General features: G+C 34.6%; 1 protein-coding gene across 1 annotated transcript in view; it reads left to right on the top strand.

Annotated features, from left to right (window-relative positions):
- The window catches only part of LOC145682198 (glycine receptor subunit alpha-4-like), a 96,247-nt gene that overhangs the window by 42,089 nt on the left and 39,597 nt on the right, over nucleotides 1–14,561 (top strand). The window contains exon 7 of the mRNA XM_081753781.1: nucleotides 1,411–1,551. Coding sequence (XP_081609907.1) covers nucleotides 1,411–1,551 — 141 coding nt within the window. The remainder of the gene's footprint in view (nucleotides 1–1,410; nucleotides 1,552–14,561) is intronic.

Genomic DNA, 14,561 nt, shown 5'->3' with positions numbered 1-14,561 from the left:
ATTCATTTACCTACCATGGTATTCATACTACGGGTACTGGAGCTTCCGAACCATATCATGGCGGTCATTTTTAAACTGGTGCACAATATGAAACATCTTTTGGTACAGCGCTACTTAGTTTTCCAAGACCTTTCGAACGAGGTATTACTCGACCCATGTTCCCATTTGACATTTCAAAGTTACCCCCGTTACCCCCATTTACGGGGGGCGGGGAGGGGTACTTTTGGCGGAATTGGTTTTCCCCCTTAGCAATATATAACGTGCACATCAATAGTATTTAGAATTAGAAGTATATAAATTTCTTCTATGTTTTATCATTTTTCAGATATTTCCGTGGATTAATTAAAATGGACCACCCTGTATATATATATGCATGTACGACGAAGATAATTAGTTTATGATATAGTGAAACGAATTATAAGTATTGCTGTCTATTATGCTCTGATGTTAATGATCTTCTAGATCTTATGTTGGCTTTACGCTACGACATTATTGTATGATACTTACCTGTATATGGCTTTATGTGTGTTGCAATTCCTACGGATTATGAAGTATGCACATTAAACTAATATATGACAATAGTCTCTAATTTGTTCTGTTTAATAATTAATATAAATGTTAACTTTGACCAGATCACCTTAAGCTTATTGTCATTTCAACCAATATTTTAAGTCTGTCATAATTATACGAAACAACATCCGTTAACTCCGACCTGCGCTATCTGTACAAGGGTCTGGATTCTCTGAAACGCGTTCCAATGTGTACGGGCTTAGTGTATTGCAATGAACTTCACACACCAGAAATTGTGAAAGCAGAAACTGTTGCTGGAGCAACATGGCGATCCTAATAAAATAAAGTGTTGATACTGAACATTGTATAAAGACTTTGAAGAGGAGGTGCAACAAGTTGTCGAGTCGAACTCAAAGATGTCTGTTTCAAGTCAAGTTTCAAAGAAAACTCTCTCGTGCCCATCCCTAGAATTTATAAACTTAACTACAGCCAATTTGAGATGCTCTATTCACTTTTGATAACTTAATCATCCTCTTATATGCCTACCTAATATTTTGAAATAATTTATTGGAAGAAATCCGAGAAGAATATACTGCATTTTCCATTATTCATTTCTCTAGAAACAAACGAAATTGGAGTTACAAAAATATACTTTGTGGGAGTAATAAAATTAGAAATTGCATTTAGTAAATGAAGATCACTTGAAAATAAACAACAGAAACATGAACAATATATTTTCAATAGTTTGTAGCACAAACATGATTGATAACTTATATACGGATCACCTAAAATATCCAATCTCGAGTCTTTCATTAGGTACTACCTCGTTTAAAAGTTATCAATGTTAATGAAACTATCCTAATTGCTCTAGTTCTAATTTATATTTGTGTTTTCGTCTAGATTCCAGAAATATGAGAGATCTTGTGTTTATCTTAAATGGTGTAAAATTAGATGAAAAGATGCCATTATTACCTCAATATGATGTATATAACGTGTCAGGAATCCATTGTGCAATTCCATGGGATCTTGGAGATTTTGGAGGTAAGTACGATTCTCATGCATCTGCATAGATAATCTGAGATATATCATATCACTGCTCAACATTTTGTTATAGAGAGTTGGTCAAGATTAGTATTTCGCTTCCGACAAACGCAAATCGGTAACAAGTAGTAAGTCTACTTTGCCGATCGAATTGGGTATTAGGGCGAAACCGATGTCCAATTTTCTTTTCACTACCGAAAGAAACAAATAAAATGCAAACACCTTTTCAGTAAGAGTAAAGAAGTTTAAAATAATAATATCTGATTCTAAAGTTGCCTGCTCTTTTCCAGAGTTTCTTATCTGGATGACTTCTGAACACATTATTAATGGTGATCCGTGCTTTTCCACTCTACAGGGATTAGGTGTTGTCATCCAGCGGACACTCAGGACTATTGGTAACAAAGTCATCCTTAGTACAGTATGGAATTGGCCCCCAGCGATTGTTCTTGTTTACTGTCTTGAAAAAGAATATTGCATACTCATTTCCATTGTGACAATGAAGTGAATATGATAAGTAGGGAAGATGGGGTAATAAGAGACAGAGGTAATAAGAGACAAAGTGGCTGGTAATTTGGTTTATTATCAGAATAACCGAAACCAATTCCACAGCTTACTGTATCTTTCTTTGTACACGCCTAGAAAAATTCATTGCTTTTAGGCTACTTCTTTACCTTTTTTCCCGCCTTTCAAAAAATGTCTACCAGAAACTTAAGGTACCTAATGTCAGTCTTTTTCGTGAAAAAAAATACAACTTTGTTATGAATGTTTCTTTAAAATTGGTTGCATAAATCTGTATAGTATTAGTGATTGATCCAGTGAAATTGTTTCAGTTTTTCTCTGATGAATGAGCTTGCCAGAAAATGCGTATCTCTTATTACTCCATTTTTTTTTCGGGGTAATAAGAAACAGTCGTTTGGTCTTTCCAGATTCACTAAGTGAAGATTAAAATTCCACTGTCCTCCTCATGATGATATTTAGGAAGTGAATAAAGTGTTTATACTGTATTTTATGGTCCTGTAATTTTATTAGGAAATGATCCGTTCACTGTTAAAAGAGCAGAACTTGTAAATATTAAGAGTTTTAATTCTGTTAAAAAAAAAAGAGAATATTTAGTTTAAAAAGTTTTGGTCTAGTCCTATTTTCTGTTTTAGGGCTTAAAGTTCCCATTATTTAAGTATTCACGCAGGCTATTTTTTATTTCGGTATAGCCTATTTAATTTTGTATAGTCAACTGGGTAAGAAGTCACTGTAGCATAAAGAGTTGTTCTACGATGTAGGCTCTACCTTTTAAATAAAAAGAAAAGTTTATATGAGTATAATGTGTAATTTTGTCATTCCAAAATGTTCATAGTGAGTAAAAAACTTCATAAATTATGAAAGGCTATAAATTGTGTAGTTTGTAATTAAAAACATTCAACTTTCAAGTATGACTTTTACTAACCTTAATTTTCACATGGCAATTGACAGAAAAGTAATTAGAATAAAAACAAGTAAAAATGTAGGGCAATAGAATACATCTTAGGTATATCTTTTGTAACCCCAGTTTAATAACAAGCCACAGCATGAAAGAAATCTAGGCAGCGTCTCTTTTTACCTTTTTCGCAGCCTTCCTGTATATTGCGAAGAAATAAAATAATTTTCTGTTGTGTTGCCCAGTAACAAAGTATATATACACAAAGAATCAGAAATGTGACTTGAAAACTGTTAACATCTTATATTACATATGTCTCTTATTACTCCGAGTGTCTCTTATTACCGTTTCTTTCCCTAGTTCAGCAATATGAACTGGAAAAGATGGTCCTGTAGATACACAGGTTTAAATAAACTTGGTAATACCTTGAAATGTAATTTATGTGTATCCTAACATGCATTACGAAAGGGTGTTTGTATTTTAATTCTTAAACCATGTTCCCTTGGTTCATAAATGTCTGGTGTATCAAAATACCTATTTGGTATGGACTTTAGATGGGTAGTAAAGTTAACGAAGACTGAATTTGCTTTGGTATCATAGTAAGGTTAACAACTCATCCAATGCGGTCCTAAAGTAATTTTCCAATTATTTATTTCCCAAAGCTATTCGTTTATATATCCACTATTTGTCCTAACTTTAACGTATGTAAAGAGCATGTCTTTCCAATTCTGATTGTGATTAAACTCTCAACGGAGAGAAAGATGTGTGGCAAGTAACCTACTAAACACACAGATTCCAATTTAACCATGTATTTCTTATCATGTTCAACAAGCAATAGTAAAGAAACATAAATGAGCATAAAATATAAGTATTTAATAAGAAGATAAGACATACAGTTTCTACTTATTGCCATGGTTCTACTACCTGTTCGGACTACTAAAATAATTAATAAAAATAATTTCTGCCAAGGACAAAATAGTAAAAGAATGCAAATCGATCTTTTTTTTGGATGGATAATTTTTCATTAACCCCTTAGTTTCCAGGTATTATTTTCCTGCGCGTGCAGTAATACTAGGTTTTCCATTTACTGTTAAAAGACTGTCTAGATCGTTATACCGGGCATAATTATTGTGCACGCGCGAGGAGAACACTCACGTTACTGATATATATATATATATATATATATATATATATATATATATATATGTACTGTATGTATGTATGTATATGTATATATGTATACAGTATGGCGCTAAATTCGTTGTACAAAAGCAGGGGAGTGATTCCTGGGAGTAAAACAAACAAAAAAGTTGCAATAAACATAGGGCGAAAACCGCATCGTTTACGCGCTATAGGCTGCCGAAATCATGAAAAAATGAATTTTAAAAGTCCATAGCTGCAAAACTATGGGACCTACCTTGGTCGGGTCAAGACTTCACTTAGGAACTAGTATGTGCCCTATCCAAGAATGCGTGTTTCAGAATCCTGAGGTGCTTCCACGACAATTTTTATAGAGAGAGTTTGACTATGGGCCTCTGATATAAAGTACTCTCCAACTACCTCCATAAAAATTGTTGCGTGAGTACCTTAGGATTCTAAAACATGTATTTTTGGATAGAGCACATACTAGTTTCTAAGTGAAGTCTAGAGCAGACCAAGGTAGGTCCTATAGTTTTGGAGCTATGAACCTTTAAAATTCATTTTTTTCATGATTTCGGCAGCCTATATCACGTAAACGATGGGGTTTTCGCCCTATGTTTATTGGAACTTTTTTGTTTCTTTTACTTCCAGGAATCATTCCTCTGCTTTTGTACAACGAATTTAGCGCCATACTGTATATATTTTAAATTGCATTGTGGAACATTTGGACTTGAAAAGGGAAATTTTGATGTTCTGAAGAGCTTTTCTGCTGGTTCAAGTTGGCGACACTGACCAGAGATCAAACTTTTTATCTTTTTTCCAATCTCGAAGTTGCCAATTTTTATCGTCAAAATAAACACGTGTGTCGTAATTGAATGCTCACTTAAGCCTGCTATGCCCTGAAACAAAACATTTTTTAAAAAAATTTCTGTTAGTAAAATGCTCTCACCTAAGGATAAATAGTAGAACTAACTCATCAAAATTTTCATCGTCTCGAGGGTTTATACGACCCTTAATAAATGATACGTTTTCATGACATTCACATGGATGTCACTGGTATTTTGCAATGGAGTATCTTATGACATTCACATTTATGTGAATGGAATGCAAGGGGTTAATTCATATCTTATCCAGTATCAGTATCAAAGAAACATGACAATCAGAGGCGGACTGGGCCGCCCGGATACCCGGAAATTTCCGGGTGGGCCCTGCCCTCTGCAAAATTACTTAAGATATTGCTCCATTAGTTATAACTAATTCAAAACTCCGTTCTCGTTCATAGTAACTAGTGGCGTAATTAACGGACCCACAGTGCTAGCGAAGGAGTGGACTAGGGAAACGGGGCCCCTGCTCAACCTGTAGCCTTGCTTGTTGAAAAATTAAGACAGTAAAAAGTCTTAAAAATACATGTGAGTTATTAACTCGAAAATGTAATCGCGTCCATAATTTATGTATTCAAGAATGTGATGTGCAATCGATAACATATCAAGAGCATGGAGCTGATCTTTCTACGGTAAGGAAACCATATTAAACATGGAGTTCTTGGACGCGAGTGGTGGCGATAAGTAATAGTCCCCTGAGCACATCTATGATGTCTGAAAACGAGCCCAAAGCCCAGAAATCGGGCCCCTAAGTTTCGAGCTTGGGTCCCTTCTATTCATCAATGAAATATGTGGTTCTTGGACGTGGGAGGAGCCAATGGAAAGGTCGTAGTCTCCTGAGCACAGCGATGATATCATAAATTGAGCCTGGAGCCCGATATCCCCAGATATCGGGCCTCGAAAGTATAGGGTTGGGTCCGTCTTATTCATCAAACGTGGAGTTTTTGGACGTGATTGGTCGCATTGGAAAGGGCTGGTTTCCCCTGAACACACCGATGATGATGTAAATCTGACCTGGGGCCCGAAGCCTAAGAAATTGGGCCCCAATGGATATTCATGCCATATTTTCCATGGTTTTTGCCCACAGAAGTAAGTTTCCTTATTATCCCGCCCGAATGTTATTCAAGAGAATATTACAAAAAATATCTGATGCTGCATGTGAGTAAGGGACAGCGCAACACATTTAATATCGAATAGAAAGGAACCTGAGCCAAACATGTGAGGCTCGAATTCTTGGGTTTCGGACAACGGGACCGATTTCTAATATCTCCGCTGTGCTCAGGGGACCCGCTTCTTTCCAACGCCACAACCCGAGTTTCCAACTCCATGTCTAAGATGGTTTCCCTACTGTAGGAGGATTTTCATGGAATATTCTCCATGTTCTTATCCAAGAGTAAGAAAGACATTACAAAGCTGTGTATTTAACAGGGCATTTGAAACAATTTTTTTATCGTGTATATATAAAGTACACGGGAAATAGTGAACCCCAATGGAAACGCAACACTCGTTTCTTGCAAATTTGTATTTTTTTTTTTTTTAGTTTTGGTTTTTATTTTACGTATTTTACTTTTCAAAACTCGGGTAGAAGGAGGTCTCCATTGCTGATGCAATCATAGCTTTTTTTAAAGTCCGAGTCAATAAAGAGGAAGGGGGATAGAATATGGGGTTTCTAATTCGGTATACGTAATAATAGTGCACGAATATAGACGGAGGTCCATTTGCAAATATTGCGGGGAGTTGGAGCACGCGATCTTAGTTACACTACTAATAGTAACATTAAATATAATTTGAATTGTATTTATGCATGTCTCATGTGGAATAATTCATCCTAGGGAAATATATGAATTACACAGTTCATATAGGTCTTTAACACGAAGGAGTCTCCGAAGCAAATAGGTCACGGAAATATACTGTATTACAATTAATTATTGTCGTAACTTAGAACTCGATTAACGATGAGCTTTCTGGTATTTTCTTCAAGCATAATCTCACCCTTTCCAATCCCTAGAAAATAAATTTTACAATCATAAAATTACATTTTTCTTTTCTAAAATTAAGTTGCAACACCAATTGTTTTCACTACCACCTAAAACCTCTATTCTATTTCGGCATCCGTAAATACCGTGTTCATAGGCCCAAACTTAAGTTCAAATAGCCTGTTCCCTATTCCTGTCTAAAGGTAAAGTTCATGTATTATTCATGTATTATATGTTAATACAAGTTCATGTATTATATGTTAAAGTTCATGTTATTCATAATAGTTATAACACTGAGATGAAAATGGGGTCACTGGGAGTTGTGAATCTAGAACTATTATATTTGTTTTGGACGTAATTGTTATTCGTATTTTTATGGACATGTTGATACGAGGAGAATATGCTGGCAATGGTCAATTCCCAGTCATTCCAGAAGTTTGTTATATAGGTTAAACGTCATCATCAAATTAATCATCAATTAAAAAAAGATTTAGGTTGTTATCCTGTATATACTGTAAAAGCTTCTTGATAAGGGTCCAATTTCTTGAAGTTATTATCATATGTACTGTAATTAGAAACGTATGAAAACAATTTGAAAGATGTGTTATAAACTCTTTTCTTTTATGTTATAATAATTCACAATGAAATATTAGATGGTTCAAATTTCCAATTTCTTTTCCGCACCAGCAGAGATTCGTATCTTTATTCTTTATGCAGAAGAGTTTTTTGTGTGTTAATGCTGTGTTTAATATTATATGGTAAAATAATACAATTTTCCATCTAGACCACGTTCTTAATACATTCCAAGCATTAGCTTCCAGGTCAACCAACATAATTCAGTAGTACTTGAAATGTTTTATAGGTAGAGACTAAATAATGGACCGGGCGAGATTTATCCCTTCACCAATTTTATTACAAAATTAACTCTTGTGTCTACAAAAGTTCTAATAACAAAGATTCTCTATAATGACCAAGGCTTGTAGGCTATAATGTTCTGTACGAGTAACCCCTTAGCTTCATAGCAGCCTCCAGGGTTTAGGATAGGTTGCGATCAGTTGGTTGATTGATGCCAGGTCTCACCGTGGTTGCGCTTTCATTTGTTTTCTTCGGGTACTTTCGTGAGGTCCGTCACCTTTCGGCATCCTCCGGTGTCTTCCGTGTTGACTTCTCGTCTGCTTCATTGTTTGTAATCAATAACACGTGTTGTATTAACATGTGCTTTTGTCGTGATGTGAGGATCCTTACAATTTATGCATGTCTTATGTGGAATAACTCATCCTAGGGAAATATATGAATAACATAGTTCATATGGATCTTAAATACGAAGGAGTCTCGGAAGCGATACGAGGATATTATGGTGGCAATAGTCAATTTCCAGTCATTCCAGAAAGTTGTTATATTGGTTAAATGTATCTATATGCATCAAATTAATCATCAGATTTTTTTATAGATTAAGGTTGTTATCCTGTATGTACTGTAAAAGCCTCTTGATAAGGTTCCAATTTCTTGAAGTTATTAACATCTACTGTAATTAGAAACGTATGAAAACAATTTGAAAGATGTGTTATAAACTCTTTTCTTTTATGTCATAATAATTCACAATGAAATATTAGATGGTTCAGATTTCCAATTTCTTTTCCGCACCAGTAGAGATTTGTATCTTTATTCCTTATGCAGAAGAGTTTTTTGTGTGTTAATGCTGTGTTTAATATTATAAGGTAAAATAATACAATTTTCCATCTAGACCACGTTCTTAATACATCCAAAGCGTTATCTTCCAGGTCATCCGATATAATCCAGTAGTACTTGCAAAGACCTTTTCTGTTTTTCTTTTTCCATTGGCTGATTAATTTTTCATTTTATTTCTGATAATAAGTTCAAAATTATAGCAAGGAATTTGTATCTTAGTACTGATACCTGTAGTAGCTGCAGCTTTACTTGATCGGTCCACAGATTCATTAGATTCTATGTTTACATGCGCTTTTGTGTTACGTAAAATAGTTTTGAAGTTGTTGGTTTGTAGCGAATGATATAATATTTTAATCAATAAAAGATTCCAAGAAGTTTGGACTTTCCATCGCGTTTTATTCAAAGCTGTTATAACACTTAATGCATCCGTACTATACAGGCATGTTTGAGATTATTTTTTTAAAATGAATAAAAATGCTTGTCTTATAGCGAAAGCTTCCCCTTCAAACACAGACATATTACATCATCATCATCATAGGTATTCTGCCTTTATTAGCAGGTCACTTGCCGCAGCTGAGAAGCTTCCATGCTCCACGGCCCTCCGCTAACTTCTTCGTCTTCGCCTATGATCTTTCTGTTTTTATATCATCCATTAATTGTAGTCTCCTTCTCCCCTTCCCTCTCTTTCCCGCCACCATACCCTCTAGGACGTCCCTCATGATACAATCTCTTCTTAGGCAATGTCCCAACCAGTTTCTCTTCCTCTTCCCAATAATATCTAAAAAGTGTTCTTTTCTCACCCACCACTTCTAACACTCTCTCATTCGTTTTCCGCTCGACCCAACTAATTCTTTCCATTCTTCTCCACACCCACATTCCGAAGGCTTCCAGTCGATTTTCATCGCCTTTACGTAATGTCCACGTTTCCGCCCCATAGAGTACAACACTCCACACGAAGCATTTTATGAGTCTTTTTCTCAACTCTTTATTCAAGGACCCACAAAACAGAATTTTCTTCCTCCTAAAGGCGTCTTTCGCCATTCCTATCCTTGCATTTATTTCACGTTCGCACTTCATGTTATTACTAAGAATACTACCCAGATATCGAAAACTATTCACTTGTTCTATTTTCTCCCCTCCTACTTTTACATTTGACACAGACCCCTTCGTTCCAATCACCATGGCTTTTGTCTTTCTAACATTTATTTTCATCCCATATTCTTCAAAGGCCTTTCTCATTTTTTCTAACATTTTATTGAGTTTCTTTTCAGATTCTGCAACAAGCGCCATATCGTCTGCAAATCTTATGCATCTAATCATTCTACCTCCTACCGAAATGCCATCATCATCATATAGGTTCTTTTTCACTATCTCTTCTAGATAGACATTAAATAGTGTTGGCGAGAGACAGCATCCTTGTCGAACTCCCCTTCCAATTGCACTCTTTTCCGTCAGTTCTTGCCCTATCCTAACACTAGTTGGTTCATGTATAAGTTTCTTATGAGTCTTGTATCTTTTCATTCCAACCCTATCTTCATTAGAACTCCCAACAACAATTCCCAATTCACTTTTCCCGAGGTGCTTTTAGACTTGCAAATGAGATATTATTAAAGGAGCACCAACTGGTTTATTTATTTATTTACTTTTTTGTTTTGATGCATCAGTAAATGTCAATATGTATTCTTTAGGAAGAATCTGTCAAATTGCATATATTTTTATATATATTATGTAAATTTTCAAATTTATGATATTGTGCATATTGTAGGATAATGGAAGATATTTTTGTTAATATCATAATGGAATAGGTATGCTGGAATTGTTTGTGCTTTTGCTATGTTAGATTGCAGTTCTTTGATATTCATAAATAGTCTAAAGATCCATGGAAGTGATTTTTGATAAGGAAGTTTTTATTTTGATTTGAAATTTCCATGATTTCCAGTTTATGTATTATAATAGATGAAGATTTTTCCATTCGAGAAAGTAAGAAATTAGCCGTAAGTTTGAATATTCTTTTTTCTATCGGTAAGTTCAACGTAGCTTCTAAAATTGCGTTTTTTTGGGGGGAGACAAAAACCTGGTTGGGATAATATTGTCTTGATCATATCATATTGTAGTTGTTGGATTTTTGTATAAAACATTGAGTAATTTCTGTTATAAAACATGGAACTGTACACTATTCTTGCTGTTAGTGTTTGTTGATTGATCATATTTAACGCTTGAGGTTGTATTCCAGAGTTTTTAGCACTAATGCCCTTCAAGATATTATGGTATTTGATTGCTTCATTAGTTAAGTGTTGAAGGTGTGTTTTCCAAGACAACTTGGTATTTATATTTAGACCTAGATATTTCAATTGTTTGGTAAATCTTAACTGTTTTCCATTAATTCTGATTTGGTAGTTGTTTTATAAGTTTTTTTGTAAAGATTGTAAACGATGATTTATCCCAGTTAATATCCAATCCATTCTGATAACTCCATTTATGTATAATTTTCATAATGTGTTGAATTTTTTCCACTCCTATGTTTAAATTCTCAACAAGTGACAAGGTCGTCGGCATAAAAAAGGTATTTGTTCTTTTGTTCAACAAATGTATGAGGCCCAAAATAAAAAGATTAATGAAAGTGGGACTTCATTTAGTACCTTGAAGCAGACCAATAGAAGTGCGTCTTGATCTTGAATAAGAGTTATTCATCTTAATATGTAGTTGTCAATTTTATAATATGTTGTAAATGAGTAGAATGAACTGCTGAGGAATTCGTAATTTAAATAATTGGAAATTAATATATCTAAATTTATAGAGTCATAGGCTTTTTGAAAATCCACACTAACCAAGATGAGAAATTTCTTTTGTTGAAAAGTTTGTCATATGTCAATTATCAGAGGATCAATATAATCAAAAGTCGAGCTATTTTTTTTTTTTTTTTTACGAAAACCTGTAATATTATCAGGTAACAGATTATTATACTCAATGTACCATTGTAGGCGATTTAACATTAACTGTTCGAAAAGTTTTAAGCTACAGCAGAGAAGAGCTATTGGTCTGTAGTTTGTGGCAACATGACTTGGTTTATTGGGTTTGAGAATCGGTACGATGAGAGATTTTTCCATATTCCAGGAACTTTTTCTGTTTTCCAAATTGAATTTAAATAGGTTAGAAGTAATTATTTTCCTTCAGAAGGTAAGTTCGAGTAATGCAAATATTGAATTCCATCAACACCAGGTGAAGTGGTGTTCTAGATAGTTTTAAAAACTATTTCCAGTTCTTCTAATTTAAACGGATCAACCTTGATTATTTTGTAATTGAGCAATTATGAGGTTTGAGTTTACAAACTCCGGTGTTAAAATAGAGTGAAATTGATGTATCCGGTCACTTTTAATTGAGGTCCAACTAGTTGATGCAGAATTTACAGAGTTTTTGGTAAGCTGACGATGTAAAAAGTTTCGAATTGAATTTTTAGGTGTTTGAAAGGATAGATTATCACAAAATGCTTTCCAGTTTAATTTGTTTAGAATGTTCTTTGTTAATGTTTTACAGCTAATATACTGCTTGAAATCTTAAGGGATCTTTGTTCGAATAAATTGAAGAAAAGCCGCTTTCCTTTCATTGACTGCTTGTTGTACTTCCTGGTTCCACCAAATAGGTTTAGCATGTGGGTTGAGATGAGATGAAAATTCTAGATCTATGGCTCTGTCCCACTTCTTTTGCTTTTGATCTCGCGGCAGCTTGCATAATTACTTGATTAATTTTAGCCAAAGAGCAAGTGGATGTATTATTTACATTCAATGTTTCTCAGATAAAGTGTTGGTAATGGTTCTAGTTAATTTCCTTTTGAATTTTATTAATTTTGGATGTGAAGTCATTGCCAGTTGAATTTTGTTGAACAAATGATTTAATGTTGCAATTTACAGATAGTTATGTCCGGAATACTGTTACCTTCTAAAGTAATTCGTGTCGCAGTGCCATCATTTAGAAATAAGTACGGATATTCAGTTGATGCTTGATTAAGGATCTTGCCAGCAGTATCCCTTTGGATGCACCCCAGGCTGCAGATTGTGAATTACAATCGCCCACTAAATGATCAATATTATTGTCTATTAACAGCTCTTTTCAGAATTGAAGTTGCGGGATAATATCCGGCGGTATGTAAATGCTAATTTAATTTTATTAATTTTGAAGCCAGTTAGTTGTATTTCGGTATGTAAATTATGAATTGCTAAACTTAGAGTACGAAAAGGAATATTCTTCTTAATGCATGTAGCTAAACTATTATATCCGTCATCTCTTAAATGTTCAATGATGTAATTTTTCAATTTTAAAGAAAACTTAGGTTTCGCCCAAGTTTCCTGTAAAAGTAAGATGTCCGGAGAAAAATATTTTATTAAATGCAGAATAGCATTTTTTGTATACATACTCTGGCAATTCCACTGCATGATTTCAAAGCTTTGTTTGTGATCCATAATCAAGTGGAAAACCAAGAGTTTTTTTTTTTTTTTTTTTTTTGATAATGTATTAACTTGCATGCATAGAGTTGAATAGCAGATGAAATTGTTTCGATAAGTGTTCAATATATTCTGATATTACGTTACAATTTAAAGATATTAGAACACAATCAAGTAATTGTTTAATGGCAAAAATTGTTTTTATGTTTACCAAATCCCTGTCAGTTCTCTTATCACATATTTCCGTAAAGTTATGAAAGGTAGGATTACTTGTGTGAACGAATGATATTGAAATTAGTATGACTTTTCGGGTCATTTAGTTTTTGAGTTTTTTGGTCCGCCGTTAAGTTCCTGTTCCTGTTAGAATTTACCAACGACACAAATTGAAGGCTTGTACTAGAAGTAAAATCATAAGCTTTACATGAGGGATTTTCCCCACTATAAACATTAGAATTACCATTGGTTTCTTCAGCGCTTTTCCTTCTTTTCCAGGGGGATGTCTTGTTCGGCCGGGGTGGGGGCCGCGGTGGCTCAGTGTAGAGCGTTCACCTCTGGTGCTTGGGGTCCCGGGTTCGATCCAAGACCCCGCCAAGTGAACTTTGTGGTGGACAAACACCGTGTGCGTGGGTTTTCTCGGGGTTCTCCCGTTTCATCCCACTTTCTTCATTCCACCATTTCATTCATTTCTCATAATCACCGTCTACTTTAGCCTAACCGGCATAACTGTGGGACGTAAAACTCAAAGATTTCATTTCATTTTTTTTTTCATTTTTTGTTCGGTCGGCTTAGGTTTATTCCTATAATTTGTTATGGCTGCAGCAGATATGTTTTTAGTTAGTGACGGTTGACGAATACCTCTGCTCTGAGAATTATGGATCTCATTCCCCAATGATCTAAGAGTACTATTATATGAATCTCATTTACGTGAGTCTGTATGTAATTTTCCATCTTGCATATTTGCTTCGTTGAATGACAGATGGTCTCCAGCCATTATTGGCATTATTTATTTTGTTGATGGTATGATGTTTATCTCTTTCCGGACATTGAACATTATCCGCTTCATGTGGCAGACCGCAATGAAAGCATTTTGTTATTTTAGAACACTGCGTAGGTGGATATGAAAGAGCACATGTTTTACATATTGCTGTTTTTGTTTTACATGTATGGGAGGTATGTCCGTATCGTAGGCATATGGTACATTGTCTTATAGCTGGGAAATAAGTTTCCACTGGCAGTCTTAAGTAAAATACTTTAACGTGGATTGGCAGTTGTTGCGCATTGAAAGTAATGATAATTGTGGAGGTTGCAATTTTCTTGCCTTCTTGTGTTCGGTATATACGTTTAATTGATATAATTAGAACATCTGATACAATTTCCTGTATAAGTTAATCTACCTTTACTTCCGGATCAATACCTTTTACTGCCCCTGTTGTATAAATTGCAAAGTTCGGTATAAATGCTGTCCAATTTTGTG

Source organism: Thermobia domestica, chromosome 3 (assembly GCF_964235325.1).
Source record: "Thermobia domestica chromosome 3, izTheDome1.hap1.1, whole genome shotgun sequence".
Taxonomy (NCBI): Eukaryota; Metazoa; Arthropoda; class Insecta; order Zygentoma; family Lepismatidae; genus Thermobia; species Thermobia domestica.
The sequence above is the reverse complement of the archived record's forward strand: the minus strand, read 5'-3'. Positions and strand labels throughout refer to the sequence as shown.